At 36.7% G+C, this 19,542-nt stretch overlaps 1 protein-coding gene across 6 annotated transcripts in view; it reads left to right on the top strand.

The window, feature by feature from the left end:
• Positions 1 to 19,542, top strand: part of LOC110464622 (zwei Ig domain protein zig-8-like) — a 138,759-nt gene that overhangs the window by 71,043 nt on the left and 48,174 nt on the right. For all 6 annotated transcript variants that reach the window (XM_021519944.1, XM_021519946.1, XM_021519948.1 and 3 more), the window contains one exon: positions 7,787 to 7,911. In XM_021519944.1, coding sequence (XP_021375619.1) covers positions 7,787 to 7,911 — 125 coding nt within the window. The remainder of the gene's footprint in view (positions 1 to 7,786; positions 7,912 to 19,542) is intronic.

Here is a 19,542-nt window from a genome sequence, read left to right as displayed (position 1 = left end):
CCGTTTTATATGAGTGAAATGTATATATAGTATTCAACGGGAAAACAATTAAATTTTAGATTCATGTCACGCTACGCAAATATTGCTGCATTAGAAAAGCGCGGGAATTTGTAGCGTAATTTTTTGACCCTCGGTTCTAATGACGTCACGCTTGACACCAACACAGAGCGCCATTTTGAAAGGGTTTCTCAATGCATTTTTGTCGTTTGCTGCTATTATCTGGTCAGATTTCCAAACGAAAATAATATATAAAATTATATAAGTTGTGTAGTTATGTAAATACCATAATGTATTGTGCAAGGTGGAACCACAAAACCATTTATTCTGCTGTCGCTTCATCTAAAGTTGAAACAGAAAATATACGCAGTGAATATTATGTACCGTTTTGATTTGACAGTACTAAGAGCGATTTTTTCACATGTGAAGATACAACTTTTCGTTAATCTTCACTGTATTGAAGATATGTTTTTCTTAGAATAAGAATTAATTATATCTCTCTAGTAAAATGTAATAAATACGGATATCGTATGGGCTTTACTATCATAATTTTGTAGATCTTATGCGGCCTTAATTTCCCAGAAGGCTTTCACGCATGGGGAGGCACCGGAAGTGGACAAAGTGTTTACAGATCAAACCCCGGCGGCGCTTCGCGCCGCATAGGGGTTTGAAAAAAAGTCTTTTACTAAAACGTCATGTCAATTATTCAAATTTTCAAGTTGAAGTTTAATGTGTCATTCTAGAAATACATGTATTCTAATGATAAAATACTGGTAAGTATCTACATGTAAGGTTATGCTTCAATTATTCAATATTTCTTGAGAATACACATACCTGTATGATTGATTATCACAGATTAGAATATGCAGAACCGATCAGAATCTCTTGCGCATAGAATGCTCAAAATTTAAAATACTCTTTCACATAGCATCTGCTGGTGTGTTACTATCACTCCTAATTATTAGAAAATTAAAGCGGCATATTTGACAGCCATGACAATAGTTAATACATTCCCTCGCACACATCAGAGTCCCCTAGGCGCTCGGTGCCAAAACAAACTACAAGTAACGCCTTGGCTAGCACATAAACAGGGCAAAAGCGAAACTGGTACAGAAATAAGGCTGAAGGCTGACGGGACGTTGGTTTGTTTTTACACTTGATTTACAGGCGTGACACTTCCACAAAACGCCGTAAACCGGTTAGGATAGGTGTTGAGATGTATTCTCTTACTCAACAGCGTCAACCATTTCTTCGGCTACGATGCAATGATCGCTAGGAAGCAACATTCAGAACGGACAAGCACTGGAATCAATAAACTCTCAAAGCGGCCCTTGTACCGGCATTAGGTTCATAAAATATGTCTTAAAGGAGTGAAAACTCACAGTAATGTTATATTTTATTACCCTTTTATGTTCAAAATCGATTATTTAAGGGTTCCGTATTCAGATATGATACATATATTATCTAAAACTTTCATGAAACCAATAATTTAGATGGAGAATGTACATTTTGTCCATAACTTGTACATTTGTATATACAAAACTGCATTTAATTGACGAAACTGTTTTAGGCTACTTTCCAAATATATGTACAATAGTATGTAAATTATATTCAGTTTTCAAATAAATTGAATCTACTCCCCCATTTAGACAGATTTATTCTTTCAATTGAATAACAAGTATCAAAATGAAAATAAAGTCGTTATTTCGGGTTTCCGTTATATACTAAAGTAAGTAAATACACACAGCGATTAAGGTAGGCTCATGGAACGCTCGCTGGAATATTTCTTTCTATTTATCAGTTAATTAGATTTCATATTAACTTCATTGTGTCTTGTAACTTCTTCAATGTTCTTCAACCGGCACCAGATGCTTATATTTTAGAGGGAAGATGGAACAGGTCCCATGTCGCCATGAGCATGTGAGAACGCAGGAGGTTTCCATATCCAGTTAGGGTATACCGAATGTCTATTTACGTAGCGACTGACACACGTTACAACCAACACGTCTCCAGTACCGAGAAGAAAAATACAGTACCGATAAGAACAATACAGATCAATGTTGTATTATCCTACGAGAAGTCCATTGCGTCCAATTCAAACTGGGCCCACAGAAGTCTGCCAGATTAGCTCGTCCGTTATGTGGGTCATCCCAGGCAGGATCGAAATTGGCTATCCCACATGATTGAAGTCCCATTATATGAAATATACATGTTAAGAACGAGTAATTGTATTTTAGGTTACAGGTCTGGTCAATATGGCGTGTACTTGACCGGTAGAATGCTGTGCTAAGCAGCCTATGGGCTTGACCATGACATACCAATCTGGCGTATTATTGACAATCATCTTTTCAACAAACATACGGAAAAAGGCATGAGTCGGAGAAAATGAGATTGAATAGCCCCGCCTTATTGGCTTCGCTATTTGATAAGGTCAAAAAGGTTTGATGATCATGGCAACATCATGAAATTGAAATATGTAGATAATACTTATTTACCAATTACTGTGAAGTTACATACGGATATATTTCGCCGATGGTTCGTCGAATGGCAAAGGACTGTCACGCGGTCCAATAATGTCGCCTGCGGTGGACAACACTATATCGGTCGCTTATGAACCTCGAAATTGTGATTGTTTCACACAAAGTATGTCGTTTATTGACACTGATGGTCTTGTCCTTATAACATTAACAAATTATCTGAAGACCCCTGGGTCGTATTCATGTGGCCAGGACTTGTCGTCATCCGTTATTAGAAGATATTAGGAGTCACGACACTATAATAACGGAATGAAGTATAAATGCAACTTCCACTCAGCGCTGGGCGCTCGTGCAAGGACGTCCTCGTGCAGTTTTACCATCATTCCTTATCAATCGAGAACCCCCTACTAGCTCTTGTAAAAGGCGTTTCTTGATTTTTAGAGATGTAAAACAGTAGTATTAGAAAAAAAAATACACCAATAGTTCCAAATTTCCAGAATGTCCTCACATAATAGACTATCATTCACGTACTCTTCCACACAGTTTTAAGCTTGTAAGATGTGTGTGTACGCTGTCCTCAGACATCAATAGGGAGCTGATCACGTGTTATATTTAAGACAGGAAACAATGACCGTGATTTATGATTTCATTAGCGGTGTTCTTTGTTGACACGTACTAGCTTACGATATTAGTATCGGTACACGTACAGTGTAGTATTCTAATCCAGGTTTGACTTCAACGGTTAAGTATGTTTTACTCATAAACTCACAAATGTATGATCCCACAACTCTAAATTATATTCGGTACTGAGACGCTAAAACAGTAAGCAATGAGTATAAAGTTTCCCCATGTTTGGTAATGCTATAACAGTTTGTATTTTAGAGTATCTAGGCCAAGAACTGCTGTAATAAGTTTTGATAGGTTCGTTTGTTTAAAAACTAACGACACCAGGGAATAAGGACTGAACCAGTTCTACACTAAATGTGAAGTAGAAATCTCGTACCAGACAAAAATTAACGTGATGTTAACCGTATGGATATTTTCCATTGTTTTTTTTATAAAAAGGAAAGTGTTTAAACGTCATTTGTTTGAACTTCCCCTGTTTGCAGTTGCATTGCCTATCTCATACGGTATTTCTTTCAGTACAAAAATAGCTTTGTAAGACTAGCGTCTATGTCAACCAGAAACTAAGTCAATACTGTTAGAATATATTTTATCCAAAATACAGTCCTACATATTTCCATAAAAAATTTCGTCAACGAAAAGATTGCCGGCTGACCAAATCATCGCGTATACCGTGTTATACAACATCTGTGCCGTGTTATACAACATCTGAGACGTATAATACAACATCTGAGACGTATTATACAACATCTGTGCCGTGTTATACAAATCTGAGCCGTGGTATACAACATCTGTGCCGTGTTATATAACATCTGTGCCGTGTTATACAACATCTGAGACTATTATACAACATCTGTGCCGTGTTATACAAATCTGAGCCGTGTTATACAACATCTGTGCCGTGTTATACAACATCTGAGACGTATAATACAACATCTGAGCCGTGTTATACAACATCTGAGCCGTGATATACAACATCTGAGCCGTGTTATACAACATCTGAGCCGTGTTATACAACATCTGAGCCGTGTTATACAACATCTGAGCCGTGTTATACAACATCTGAGCCGTGTTATACAACATCTGAGCCGTGTTATACAACATCTGAGCCGTGTTATACAACATCTGAGCCGTGTTATACAACATCTGAGCCGTGTTATACAACATCTGAGCCGTGTTATACAACATCTGAGCCGTGTTATACAACATCTGAGCCGTGTTAGACTCCTGCTGACAACCTTGTAAATGCATGAGACTAGCATTCTGAATAGCATGTTCTCAATGTCGAGTGTCGTTAGCCATTTCGATGGTAAACAAAATGGTGTTCTGTCATTTTGAATTGTAATTGTTTTGAATTAAAAAGGCAATACAAATGCACAAATAGAAACACATCGATACACATAAGGATACAATGTCAGTATAATTTTGAAGTTGTTCCCATTGAAATGCAGAACCGTCGTCACTGTCTTAAAGTTGTACCATCGTACTACATGTATATTTACCATCGGATGGCATTGCCACTATAGAACCCTACCAAAATCAGTTGGCATTCATATAGGATATGGATGCCATTGACCGATTGTTGATGTCATCATTATTATGACGTCATAATTATTACGTTGGATACAACTGACCCTGCCCTGGCGATGGCTGTTCTATTCGTTAAACAAGCATACACGATAGATACATTATTTGAACTAAATGCTGAATAATAAATGTAATTTCACTTTCTATGAGATGAACAGATTCCAAAAGTAGTAAATATAAGTATTGAACTGCTTTCAATTGGCATTTATTGGCAATATGGATGCCAACTGAAAGCAGCTCAATGATTAAATGAAGCACCTTGTTGAAATAATGATAAAGAATAGCTTTACTTCTACTTCACTGTATACATGTGTATACAGTGTGGGCGACTGATTTGATCTCTTGATAATAAACTACATGTACATCATAAGAGTATAGAACATAAAACAGTTATAGCGCCTTAAAAAACAACGTTGTGGTTGTGTGTGTATACAAATAGGACAAATAATAGTCAAGTTTGGTTAGCATCCAATCATTCAGACGGTTTACGGTGGGGAAGAGAGAAACAATATCAGGTCAAAGGTCAAGTAAATGCGCTGACCTATATATCTAACCAAAGTTTTTAGCGCCAATAACAAATTACTGTTTTTTGCTTAAATCTCGTTTTTTACGTTCCTTCGTACATTTAGAATGCAAAACACTGGAAAGTAACAGCCACGTATTTGGCAATAAAACAAAATTATGAGACAGGTTGTCTGCATGAACTTCAAAGCATATAAGGCCGGTTGTCTGCATGAACTTGCAATATACAACATGTATATCGACTGAGTATTAACGTTTAAATGGTCAGTCTGACATGCAAGTTCACTATGTGTTTATTTTCTCCATGACATGCACAGGGGGCCTTGGTACGGGACAGCTATGATCAGGCCATGTTAAAACGATAACCTCTTAAAACATATATAAGTGTATTATAGTCAGTAATACTGCTACATATGTACGTATCCTCTATAATAATGTCATTTAAATGATTACATGTGTCGTCTATCAAAGGAAACACACGTGCAGAAGATTTTGTACCTGTCCATCAATGAATGCATTTGATTCACGTTAAGGAGGCTCCACCCTTTCGCAATTAGCCAGCAGAATTCAATGAAAGTTTCACATAATGGTTATGTCACTATGTGGAGATGATTTTATGAAAATCTAAGCATTTCAATAGACTAGGGTTTTTTTGGTAAAAAATACCGAAAAATTGATTTTATGTCGAATTCAACACTTTCACATTTTTTGAGCGTGTGGCATTGTTAAAAAATATTACAACAATAAAATTATGAAAAGAAACATTGCTTATCAACCCTACAAATATTTTATGCATCATAAAATATCTGTATCATGTTACAAAAAGCGTTTTTTCATTGAAATTGTATGGATAAAAGTTACTAAATACAAGCTAAAAGCAAACAGGACACATTGTTACATACAAAAAGAGTGAAAAATTTGGACCAAATACACACAAAGTTTTTATAATTAATTTATTTTACATTTTACAATAATTTTGATCCTGATGAGTGTTGTTTACCTTGAAGAAAATCGGAACTTTTTGCAGAGGGATAGATTTATACAATGACACTTATTTTCTTTACTATACAAAAAACGACGGAAATATATTAAATTACCATATTTAATTATCAATTAATCTCAATCATGTACACTTTGGACATCATTCCATAGCCCGCTTACGAATGGTATATTAACATGTCGGGTACATATGTAACAATAGGCTATCGTATGGTATGCCGTTATTACGTGCACGCACATGCACTTGTTGCATTTTATAGGGATCTTGATATTTTACAAACCACTGTTTTCACAGAGTTATTGTAATTGCATTTGTGACCCGATTTATCTGACAGAGCGTAACTCGCTCGACAACAACAGTCGTAGCGACCAAGAGCTTGTGAACTACTGTTAGCACAGGATACGTACAGGCGAGGTCGGTAAACAAAACACATAAGTCTGCATTCCATGCGCCTCATATACGACCTTCTCGAAGTCGTCTGATCGTATGCCAGTGTTTTCCCGTGAGTTAATTAATGTCTTTGTCTCATAAGCTTTATTTCTGAAGTACGTGTGATTACACATTTCCAAGTTAAGTCTCGATTTCGGATGTTGACATATCATCGTCACGCACGGGTACTATTGTTGACCCGGTGTTACTATAATTTACACTACGGTACTGGAATGCCCGATACGCAATACGGAAATGACGACACGAAAATAAGACAAGAAAAATATGTGTATTATTACGAAGGGTGGGAAGTCCTTAAATCTGCTGTGTCTACCTTCACTTGTTAAAACGTATATTGAGACCAAATCTTGATTACTTTTGTTTTAATTATTACATCAAACAAATATGCAAAGCTGAATGAGAGACAAAATACTCGGGTTCCTCACATATTTTCAAGATTAAAATTGAAGAACATAATGTAGACTTAAGTGAAAGACGTTTGGTACTACTGTACTAGATGCAGCTATTTCTGCATTGTAATATTACAATGCATTGTCATAGTATCCATTACTTCGTCTTACCAAGGACACGTGCTTGTTCATGGGACCTTGGTGTATTCACGCTATACGTCAGTCTGTTGATTGGTTCTGATGGCTATTGTAAGCAGCTGTGAATGGCTTGTGTATATACATTAGATTATAGTCGTGCATTACCAACTGTCGTCAGTACTGTCGGTGGTGCTTGCTGACATTCTCATAGAACAGAAACTACATTATATGTAATTTGCATTGCACTGCTACATTATGCACGAATAATGACATTTTAAACCTTGTAACGATAAAACTATGTAGTTCAAACGTCCAATAACTAAACATGTAGTGTAATAAAAACACTGAATGTAATAAATTATCATATTTAGCGTAGCGACTGCTTCGCTTAATGTTTTAAACTTGTTTTTATTACACTAAACATTGCAAATGCAACGCTAACTGTGAAAACCCTTCCTCTGTCTTATACTGTGGATTTCAGTCGCAGCGTTTGATGTGATAGTAATTACATTACGCGTTGTTATTTATGACGCTAAGCGTTGCAACATGACATTTTGTAAATCCCGGAAGTATAACTTGACCTTTTTATTTCTATTCCACAGTAATACAAATGGTTGACATGACGACACTTCCACCTGTGTTTAACCCTACTCCGCTCAACGTAACGGCTTATGTGGGAGAGACAGCCACACTTCCCTGTTCTATCAGTAACCTCGGATCTCGGGAGGTAAGTAACCCTTCAAGTAATACCAATGACATCGTCTGACATGTTTATCTTTTATTAATACTTTATTCCATTTTTTGGAAATTATTTGTCAAACGCTCAAGGTAGGCGACGATTCTATAAGTTCTACCCCTTACAAGCTCTCCCTATCGCACCCCAAAACTCCTTCTACATAGCCATACATCACACCAGCTACAAAACATCGTGATAAATACGTACATTGTACATGTATATGCAATACATGTGATAAAATACTACACTCATTGATGGGCGGCATTTAGGAATCTACTTTCCATGTACGTTATGTTGAGATGATGGAGCGGTTGATATTAAGGTCGATCTCGCTCCGCTAGTCGTCGTTTAGAAGAAAAACACAGAATTTGTTTGTTTTTTTGTACGAAAGTATTAGTGTTCATACTTGTATATTTAAATATTGATAGGGCGATATTTTCTGAATTGTCATATAGGTATGTTCCGTGTATCGTTCTATTCATTTTTAGGTTTGATTTTTAATTTTGATGGTACAACATTCCTACAATCTTATTCACTTGATCGATTGATTCAAAGCCATTCGCAGTGTTATTAAGGCGGAGTGCTGAGCGTCATATTGATAAGTATTAAAATGGCGCTAGTGTCGTAAACGCAATTTGAGAATTGAAGACGGAAGACAGTTTTTCGATGACAACATACATATGGTTAAAAATTTGAGATGTTAGACACCTAGTGGATTGATATTTGCTGATGTTGAGAGTTGAAATATATGAAGTTCATTCGATGTGGAACGCAGAAGCGAGTAACGAGTGCGTTCGAGTTTATTACAATATTTGGAAATGAGACATCTATCAATGTAACAAAATAAATGCATATCATCTTTCAGATAAATATATATGAATTTAATATTCACCAATCACAACGATATTTTCCATTCACTGCATTCGAAGTCACCGATTTTCTTCGCAGAAGGCAGAATAAGTTACCTTTTTGTACATTATGATGTATTTATTACGGTACATATATTTACATAAATACTTCATTGATGTTATACCTTTGTAAGCAAATAGTGTACCAAATCATGGTAGAAACTGTTTTGAGTGTTCCGTTCAAAATCGCAGTAACGTTTTCCTGTGTTGTTCCTTTGTACTTATGGCAAAGCATACGGAATGTCTTTCACTCGTGCTTCACATTCGTAAGAAATATCGGTGTTATGCCATGCTCGTGAAGTAGGTGTAACCTAATGTCTTCGTAAAACTATTAAGTAGACTCTATATGATGCTAGTAGAAATGAAACGATGAGTTTGATGATCTTGCAAGTACAAATTGAACAAGGAGTGATTTGGTCACGAGCGAGCTGTCTTCAGTAAGGGGCGTTGTGGGTGATATTACGGATAGACCGTGTACGTCCGCCATGTCACCGATAAGACAACCGCCAACAAACCTCTGTTTAATGTTAAACCTTTTAAGATTTTTTTTACCAAATAGCTGTCATTTCACGTGATAGTTATTTTAGTAGATTTTTTCCAAAAATGTCACTTTGTCGCGATTAAGGATGGTTTCCGTTTGTGTGACAGCCGCTGCGTTAGGATATTGCTCATTACTCCAAAGGATGGTGGTGTTTAAAAGACATAACGGTCATAACTAAGGCGGAACATCATAGATCGGAACAACGATGGCTGGTCCGACGGGTCCTCACCAACCTCCTTAATATTTATACTTCATCACGTTGACAAGGTCAGGTTTGAGCTCGATTTCTTCTGTTTTGACATACGTCCATGACTTATTTGTTCGGAACATTCGAAATATATATTTTATTTATCGATCATCTCAATAAAAATCTAATAATTTGTTTCCATTTTTATATTTTTTCATGTACATGTAATTTGAAAAACTGGATACTTTCACTGTGATTTACAATAAATACAAAAATATGAGATATTAAACATTCAATTAAATGTATGTCGAGTTAACGACTCTTTAAAGAACTAAACTATCGTATAAATATCAGTAAAGGAAGCACAACATCTGCTTAATTACTGCCGTGGTATAATGACGAGACCGGAATGTCGATATGGTAAAATTATATTTTCACTTTAGATATATGGTACATAAATAAAATCATTGTATCTGATCTAGATTTTATATCAAGACACCTCCACGAGGCCTAGGTCCTAGTAAGAAGTTACACATTGTAGTTAGCTCATGTCGGTGACGTCTGTCTCGCGTATACAATATATACTACTTGTATAGTAATAATGATCAAGGGCTGTACATTTGCTTTTAATCCTGCAGAATTATATCCCTTTCGATAAAATTCTCAAGAGCTGCCGTTACAGGGAATAAAAACATACGTCAAACAGGTTACTGAAACAACACAGGAACCAGGGTTAACATTTTGGTCGTGTACAATTTTGCTTATAAATCAGAAAGTACTGTAATATGATAGTATAATACACATATACATGTAAATGTAATAAACAACTTATAATTTTGTTGGAAATGGAGAATCTGACTTGACTATTGAGCTATATTTTGCGGATTGTACGTTGTTTTTTCAGGATCTAAACCGTCGATAGGAAGATCATCGATATGGTGGGGATTCACATCATTGTTTTAAAGTTGAAAAACACTTATGACAATTTCACGTGATCTACTAATCATCTTTGAACAACCATTAGCAAAGATAAAAAAGAACAAAATATTTATATTTGTTACATGTATTTTGTGCAGAAATTAAAATAAAATAGGCAGTGTAATACCGAATCAGCTTATAACTGCTGTATTGTAGGTAGAGACATTACCTACATATGTATGTGTGGTCCGTGCGTGTCCCTTGGTATTTTAGACAAAGGAGATTGTCTAGCACCGTCTGTACATTACGGCACCTTGAATCAGCTGCACACAAACGTAACACACATGCTTTTATACGGCTGTTAGATTCATGACTGCCAATATTGATAGTAGTCTGAGCAGCTGTTTAAAACATCATGTTAATGTTTTTATCTTACGTAAAAATGTAAAAGTAATAAACGGAACCGAATGCCGGCTTCTAAAAGACGGAGCACAGATGTGGTGTCTTCGGTATCGGGGCCTTGATACCAGTGAAAACAATCTAACGAGAGGTGTGAAATCTTAGGTCATCAAGTATACCTCGTGTAATAGGCATTAAGCTACGCTCTGATATTTATAGAGGTCGATGTTTCTACTTAAATAACCCTGAGGAGATGACTTTTCAATTTTGTTTAGATGAGGATTGTGATTATCCTATGATTGAGCTATACCAGGCAAAACATAAACAAACTCAGAAAGAAACATCAGATAAATCATCAACAGCTTAGCCATCTTGACTTTCGCGTAAAAAAATGTTTCTTTCAACTCAATAACAAAGAGAAAAAAAAAGTTCCTATTGCTTTTCACATCATTTAAATGATGGTTTATATTTTAACCAACTCATGCATATACAACTCTCTTTATTAAATCCCCGAGGAACTAAATCAACAGTAATTGGACCTTCGGGGTCGGTACATTCTAATGAAAATGCATGCCATGGTGTGTCTCTAAGGATGTGGAAACGTCGATACTGCCCATGGCGTATATATTTTTTCTGCGTGTATAACCAAAATATGCACGAGCAAGTGACCTTGAGAAACGTTTAGGTTATCATGACCTTAAGGTCCTGTTTCCATTCCCCGTAAAATATATATGCCATATATTGTTAATGGCGCTCCCCTTCATATGAATTCGCATTTGAATAGTCCCCTCCGTGTCATAAATCAGTGAAGTTTGTGTGCACACAAATCGGGCTACAAAACCTTAATTGTTATGATAGGAATGTGATTTAGTAAAACGCTTTGGCGGACTTCTTATCTGTCGCAGGTTGTTGTTAAATCTGAGGGATGCCGTGACATATTCGCTCATCTGGTTACATGTTTGTGAGCTCCATTTTAACGGGCCTAGTTTATGATGATGATGATTAAGACGTTATCGCCCGGCACTTCAGCAGAGCGCAACTGCTAACCGGGGATCAGTGGAATATCAGGGGAGATCACTTCAACTTACTGGCTTAGAAGAAGACAGTGGCAATGATTTATGAGAATTTCGATTTTTGATTTGTTTTTAAATTTAGACTTGTTTGATTTTGCCCCAATTTTGAATTACTTTGCGATACACATTAGATTCGTGATCTGTGAATTTTAAAGTCATTCTCAACGGTCGCAATTGCAAATACCCAGCGCACGTGTTCGATAACATTATAACCATATCGCTGACTATGAGTAAAATAGCCTCCAAATATTACTGCAACTTTGTTTTCTATAATATTTCTTCATTCTATCCCATCTAACCCCCACTCCCAATCCCAGCCGAGACTGGCCATAAACCGCGAAGTTTTTTAAGAATAATTGCTCAACTGCATTTTACTACTACATGTAGCTTATCTACCCTAGTTGAAAACTTAGGAACACCCAGGTGATCAACATTATTAAAGTTAATTTATTGTTCTAAAGGAAATTTCTATATAATATTCTATGGATGGGGGCCAGTCTACTCCTAGCCTAAAACCCTTACGATTGCCATTAGTCTGTGGAAAGGATCCCGGAGGTGTCGGGCAATCACGTGCCCAGTGGTCAGTCACCATCACGCCGTCGGACAAGTCATTGTTAAGGGCAACAAACAGTCACTTACGAGTGGGATACTAAACGTCAACGCGACGGCACAGTCTGACGGCTGTAGGCTGGGGAGTGCTGGCCATTATTGAGCTACGTCTGGTAAGCCGCCGGTCAAAGCCGTGACCAACAAGCGCGACATGATTGTATTTAAGTAAGAGACATCTTCGCCCAAAATAACGATATCAGAAACTCGATAGAGTGTATAGATATCGCATACAGACGATAACAGTTAAGAGCAATGCTGGGTCCATGATTCAAGGTAACGTAATGTAGACCTTTTTTTGCGACAAAAATCATATCGTTTATACAGTAGATTATATGCATTGCTTGTAAACTTTTGACTGATTCTAAAAAGATTTATAACGGAGATCAAGAAACTAGTGATTCACTATAGTCGGTAACGAACCTGCTAGAACATTGTAGGACGGGAAATCAACAACGGTCCGGTCAATCAGTAATAAGGTCTAATCACATCAGGTGTTATGGTCGGTCATTTTAGTGTTTAACAGATGCTCTCGTCTATACTGTGTATCACGCCTTTACCTCTTGTCACACCAAAACCAATAACAAAATCTCCGCTTGTTTTCGGATTTTGATTTTTCCTGGAAGATTTTACAATTTCGACCTGACGCGAAACAGAAAAAACACCGTGACCTAAATGTTTGATTTTGCGCATTCATACCGCAGGATACATGTGGAATAATTAGTTGTTGCATCAAACCACCAGTGTTTCCGTGTTCATAAAAGCGCTCTCATGCTCAAACAAACTTTCCTGTTACTCGCTAAACACAATAAAGTGTAAATATTGAAAACGGGTTCAGCTTGAAGTTACTCCAAAAATTCCTACAAATTATTGACAAAATGTGATTTTTATTAATTTCTCACTAGGGCAAGAAATTTTGTTTGTGTTTGAGCATGAAAACGGGTCCTAGGGGACCCTTTATTGATTCATAGTTACTATTCGATAACGATAAATCAAAAGTCGGTGAATGGGTGTTTTCTAATGTCGTTTGTTTCTCATATTGGTGGCTATAGAACTGTACAAGGCATGCGTGGTATACTGCAACAAACAATGCGTGCATGGGTCAATCTGCTAGACAGTTGAAAGAAAAACCCGAACCAATGCTGTAATGGTCAATGTCTCGTCATGGTTCAATACATCTTACAGACGTTTGACATCAAAGTTTGATGAGCACGAAATTGCTGCCATGAACAATGTATAACCTGCTGTAGAGTACATCTATTAGAAGGCCATCCCCCGGGTCACGTGCACTGCTAAGCCAGCGCAGTGTCCGCTTTATGTACCCGGTCAGACACAGACCGGTAAATGTTAGAGTGAACAAACACAAAGTCGGGGACCATCAGATAAAGGATTTATTGCGTTTTATCACTGTAAAAGTCTGTGACGGCAAACGTTCCCGACACTTCATCAATAGTGGATAAACCGACATTGCTCTGCCGTCCACCAGATACACTATCTAACCAAAGCAATACGTATATTCGGACCGACGATTCCATATACATTTATATAACATGGCTGTCAAACTTGTCTTCGTATAAATCAAAGAGGTATCAGCGGCGATCATCATGCCACAATGAATCGATCCATGGTTTATCTAATCGGCAGCCATCTATTCCTAATGGGCATGCGCAGCAACGCAAACAGCACATCTGAGTTACAATGCAAGTAACATAGACCGAGTCAGGTACATATATTTGGAAGTATAATACAGTAATGCCATTAGGAATTCATAAAAGATACATTTAACTACACAGTGTCTTCATCGAAACGTTAGCGTGCCAGACCTAGAAGGACAGCCATTATTTATAGGATGAATGTACATATATGTATATTTGCACAATGTTAAAAGACGCGGGGGTCGGGACGCCGGGTATAATTATGGATGACGCTGGGTAATTGATGACACGCTAAAAATGATTCGATACTCTTTTAACATTGGTCTATCGCAACCATGTTTATCACATTTGTTGATTTTTGCTTCCTCACGCCACAAGCCAAACTCTTTGAACTTTTTCTCATTATAGATTGATGCAGATATTGTTGTATACGACAGAGACTCTTGTCAAATAAAATGTCGGGAACCGATATCACATCTTACCTTAAAACGTCCAGATGCTTCAGGAACCATAAACCAGACACAAAATCAAGACACGGGTGCCTTTGATGTGACAGAAATTTGACCAATATGCAAATTCGTAGAATTGCCTACGAACATCGATCATCCGTATCGACATGGCATCGCGGCTGTTGGTCGTAACATCGTTTTGATGTAACAAGGGGCCTAATCATCGAATGGCTTCACGTGCATTTACATTAAATCATTCTAAGACACATTTGAAGCGTTTAAAATGGTTGCTGCTCATCTAATTTCAAACTTTCAAACGCTTGATGAGCACGGGCCAGGACAAGGTCACGCAAAGGTGACAAGATCACTCCGCTACCATCACTTTTACCGCCGTCACCGGAAACTACAGACCACGTGTCGCCCGTTAATATCCATCAGTGTATCGCATGCATTGTGTTTCCTCGATTAATTCAGATACGTTCAGACAAAACATAAAATCATAAACGTTTCAGTATTAATGTAATTTGTTGGAAATTGATAAGCTATAGCAAACAACGTTAAAAGGTTTGGTAGCTCTGATTGTCACGAGGGACTTTACAACTAGACCGTAATGTACACTAACGCTGCCTAATGCACTGTAGCGGTACCTTTGATGTACAGGCATGACTAAAGAAACAACATTTTTTTTCCCCAAAATATTCTGTATTTTCTATCAGATCGTCCCTCCTCTCGAATTTTATCGAATGATCATATTTATGGCACATTTGATATTCGACGATAAATGTTCGATAGGGTCATTGGTTTTCCACTGTAATCGGTCATTGAAAAGAAAAATATTGGTTTAAACCCTATATTTGTTTGAGGTAATGATTTCGAATTCTGTTTGCATCTGACCGAGATATTTTGTTTAATGACGCTACAAAATTAGTCCAAATATCCATGTACATTAATTTCTTTATGTTAAGATACATTGTACTTTTCAATTATACATGTAATATAAACTTTTCCTTGGAATCCATTGTACAATTTTGTGAAATTTGTTTTAAAAAAATAACACAATACAAAGACACTTCCTTTCAGTGATATCCCCCTTAAAGTCGCCCGTATTGATATGACTTTGGTTGTTTCGAGGACGTTAAACCCGAAAAAAAGAAAAAGAAAAAGGAAAAGAAAAAGAAACTACATTATGCTGTAAATATAAGGAGACCTACCAAGGGCGATAACTCGCTCTAATGTGAGGATTTCATGTTCCCCGAGCCGAACCACACATATATATATTTAACCTCTTGTATTGTCAGTTAGAAGTTAGTGCTTATCAGTAAGAGAAAGTATCTTATAATAGGACCAAAACGATACGAAGCTCGTGTTACTCGGAAGTCTGTAGATCGGTACCGGAGTCACGTGACTGATGGCTAGTATACACCTGTTTTTGTTTGTGAGGGATTTGACATCATCGCAAGAGCCAAACTCTATACTGTTTCTTCTAAAGAGACAGTGTTCAGCCAAGACCTTAAATGTTATAGTGACACCATGATACAGATGTTATACGGAAACTGGCTGAGAGCTGTTCGATCCAAATCGTGGATAGGAATCGCTCGAATGAATGGTTATCTCGGCAAGAATGGCTTCATTTTGATTCTTACACTTATTTACGGTTCCTTTGGTAAACTAAATATTTCAAAAAAATATGACATGGGTATATTCTCTGGATAACACAGTACATTATGTGATAAAAGGAAATATCTATAATTAAATCAATAATAACTGCAAAATTAACAATGTAAATGGATGTATTGAAAGGCCTTTTTTTTGTAAATTTCCATGCCGGTAATACGAATACATGTCGTTCAAACATAATAAAACTATGTACATTGACAAGTAAATACTGCGACGGGAACACATATAATGGTTCTGGTTTTACCTCATGCTAATTATCATACAGGATATGATACTTTAAGGTACACGAATTACGTTGATATTTAAGTATGCACTCCTCTCTCTTTTATACCCGATTGATCGTGTTAACGATTGTTCAGTGTTTTCAGGGTTTATTGCTTGTCATGGTATATATAATTCATTTCCTCTGTAAATCGTTGTATACACGATCACATAACCTTAATGGGTGTGTTGTTAATGTTCATTGCTGGGATTCAGTCAAACGTATATAGCTTATCTACAGTAACACGTATAAACCTTATCTACAGTAACACGTACAAATCTACATTAACACGTACAAACCCTATCTACACAAACACATACAAACCTTATCTACAGTAACACGTTCAAACCGTATCTACAGTAACACGTACAAACCTTATCTACAGTAACACGTACAACCCTTATCTACAGTGACACGTACAAACCTTATCTACAGAAACACGTACAAACATTATCTACTGTAACACGTACAAACCTTATCTACAGTATCACGTACAACCCTTATCTACTGTAACACGTACAAACCTTATCTACAGTATCACGTACAAACCTTAACTACAGTGACACGTACAAATCTTATCTACAGTAACACGTACAAACCTTATCTACACTAACACGTACAAACCTTATCTACACTAACACGTACAAACCTTATCTACACAAACACATACAAACCCTATCAACAGTTACACGTACAAACCTTATCTACAGTAACACGTACAAACCTTATCTCCAGTATCACGAACAAACCATATCTACAGTAACACGTACAAACCTTATCTACAGTAACACGTACAAATCTACATTAACACGTACAAACATTATCTACAGTAACACGTACAAATCTACAGTAACACGTACAAAACTTATCTACAGTAACACGTATAACCCATATCTACAGTAACACGTACAAATCTACATTAACACGTACAAACATTATCTAGAGTAACACGTACAAATCTACAGTAACACGTACAAACCTTATCTAGATTAACACGTACAACCCTTATCTACAGTAAAACGTACAAATCTACATTAACACGTGCAAACATTATCTACAGTAACAAGTACAAATCTACAGTAACACGTACAACCCTTATCAACAGTAACACGTACAAATCTACATTAACACGTACAAAAATTATCTACAGAAACACGTACAAATCTACAGTAACACGTACAACCCCTATCTACAGTAACACGTACAAACATTATCTACATTAACACGTACAACCCTTATCTACAGAAACACGTACAAATCTACAGTAACACGTACAACCCTTATCTACAGAAACACGTACAAATCTACAGTAACACGTACAACCCTTATCTACAGTAACACGTACAAACCTTATCTACATCAACACGTACAACCCTTATCTACAGTAAAACGTACAAACCTTATCTAAAGTAACACGTACAAACCTTATCCACACAAATACATACAAACCCTATCAACAGTGACACGTACAAACCTTATCTACACAAACACATAAAAACCCTATCAACAGTTACACGTACAAAACTTATCTACAGTAACACGTACAAAACTTATCTACAGTAACAAATAAAAACCTTATCTACATTGACACGTTCAAACCTTATCTACAGTAACATGTACAAACCTTATCTACAGTAACACGTACAAACCGTATCTACAGTAACACGTACAAACATTATCTACATTAACACGTACAACCCTTATCTACAGTAACATGTATAAACCTTATCTACAGTAACACGTACAAACCTTATCTAAAGTAACACGTACAAACCCTATCAACAGTGACACGTACAACCCTTATCTACTGTAACACGTACAAACCTTATCTACAGTATCACGTACAAACCTTATCTACAGTGACACATACAAATCTTATCTACAGTAACACGTACAAACCTTATCTACACTAACACGTACATAACTTATCTACACAAACACATACAAACCCTATTAACAGTAACACGTACAAACCTTATCTACACACACACACATAAAAACCCTATCAACAGTGACACGTACAAACCTTATCTACAGTTACACGTACAACCATTAACTACAGTAACACGTACAAACCTTATCTACAGTAACACGTACAAACCTTATCTCCAGTATCACGTACAAACCATATCTACAGAAACACGTACAAACCCTATCTACAGAAACACGTACAAACCTTATCTACACAAACACATAAAAACCCTATCAACAGTGACACGTACAAACCCTATCTACAGTGACACGTACAAACCTTACCTACAGTAACACGTACAAACCTTATCTACACAAACACGTACAAACCTTATCTACAGAAACAGGTACAAACCTTATCTACAGAAACACGTACAAATCTACATTAACAGGTACAAATATTATCTACAGTAACACGTACAAATCTACAGTAACACGTACAAACCTTATCTACGAAACATAAAAAAACCCATCTACAGTAACACATACAAACCTTATCTACAGTAACACGTACAAACCTTATATACAGTAACACGAACAACCCGTATCTACTGTAACACGTACAAACCTTATCTACAGTAACACGTACAAACCTTATTTACAGTAACACGTACAAACCTTATCTACAGAAACACGTACAAACCTTATCTACAGTAACCCGTACAAACCTTATCTACAGTAACACGTACAAACCTTATCTACGGTAACACGTACAAACCTTATCTCCAGTATCACGTACAAACCATATCTACAGAAAGACGTACAAACCCTATCTACAGAAACACGTACAAACCTTATCTACACAGACACATAAAAACCCTATCAACAGTGACACGTACAAACCTTATCTACAGTGACACGTACAAACCTTACCTACAGTAACACGTACAAACCTTATCTACACAAACACGTACAAACCTTATCTACAGAAACACGTACAAACCTTATCTACAGAAACACGTACAAATCTACAGTA

Source organism: Mizuhopecten yessoensis, unplaced genomic scaffold, assembly GCF_002113885.1.
Source record: "Mizuhopecten yessoensis strain PY_sf001 unplaced genomic scaffold, ASM211388v2 scaffold11015, whole genome shotgun sequence".
In the NCBI taxonomy this organism is placed as follows: domain Eukaryota; kingdom Metazoa; phylum Mollusca; class Bivalvia; order Pectinida; family Pectinidae; genus Mizuhopecten; species Mizuhopecten yessoensis.
The sequence above is the reverse complement of the archived record's forward strand: the minus strand, read 5'-3'. Positions and strand labels throughout refer to the sequence as shown.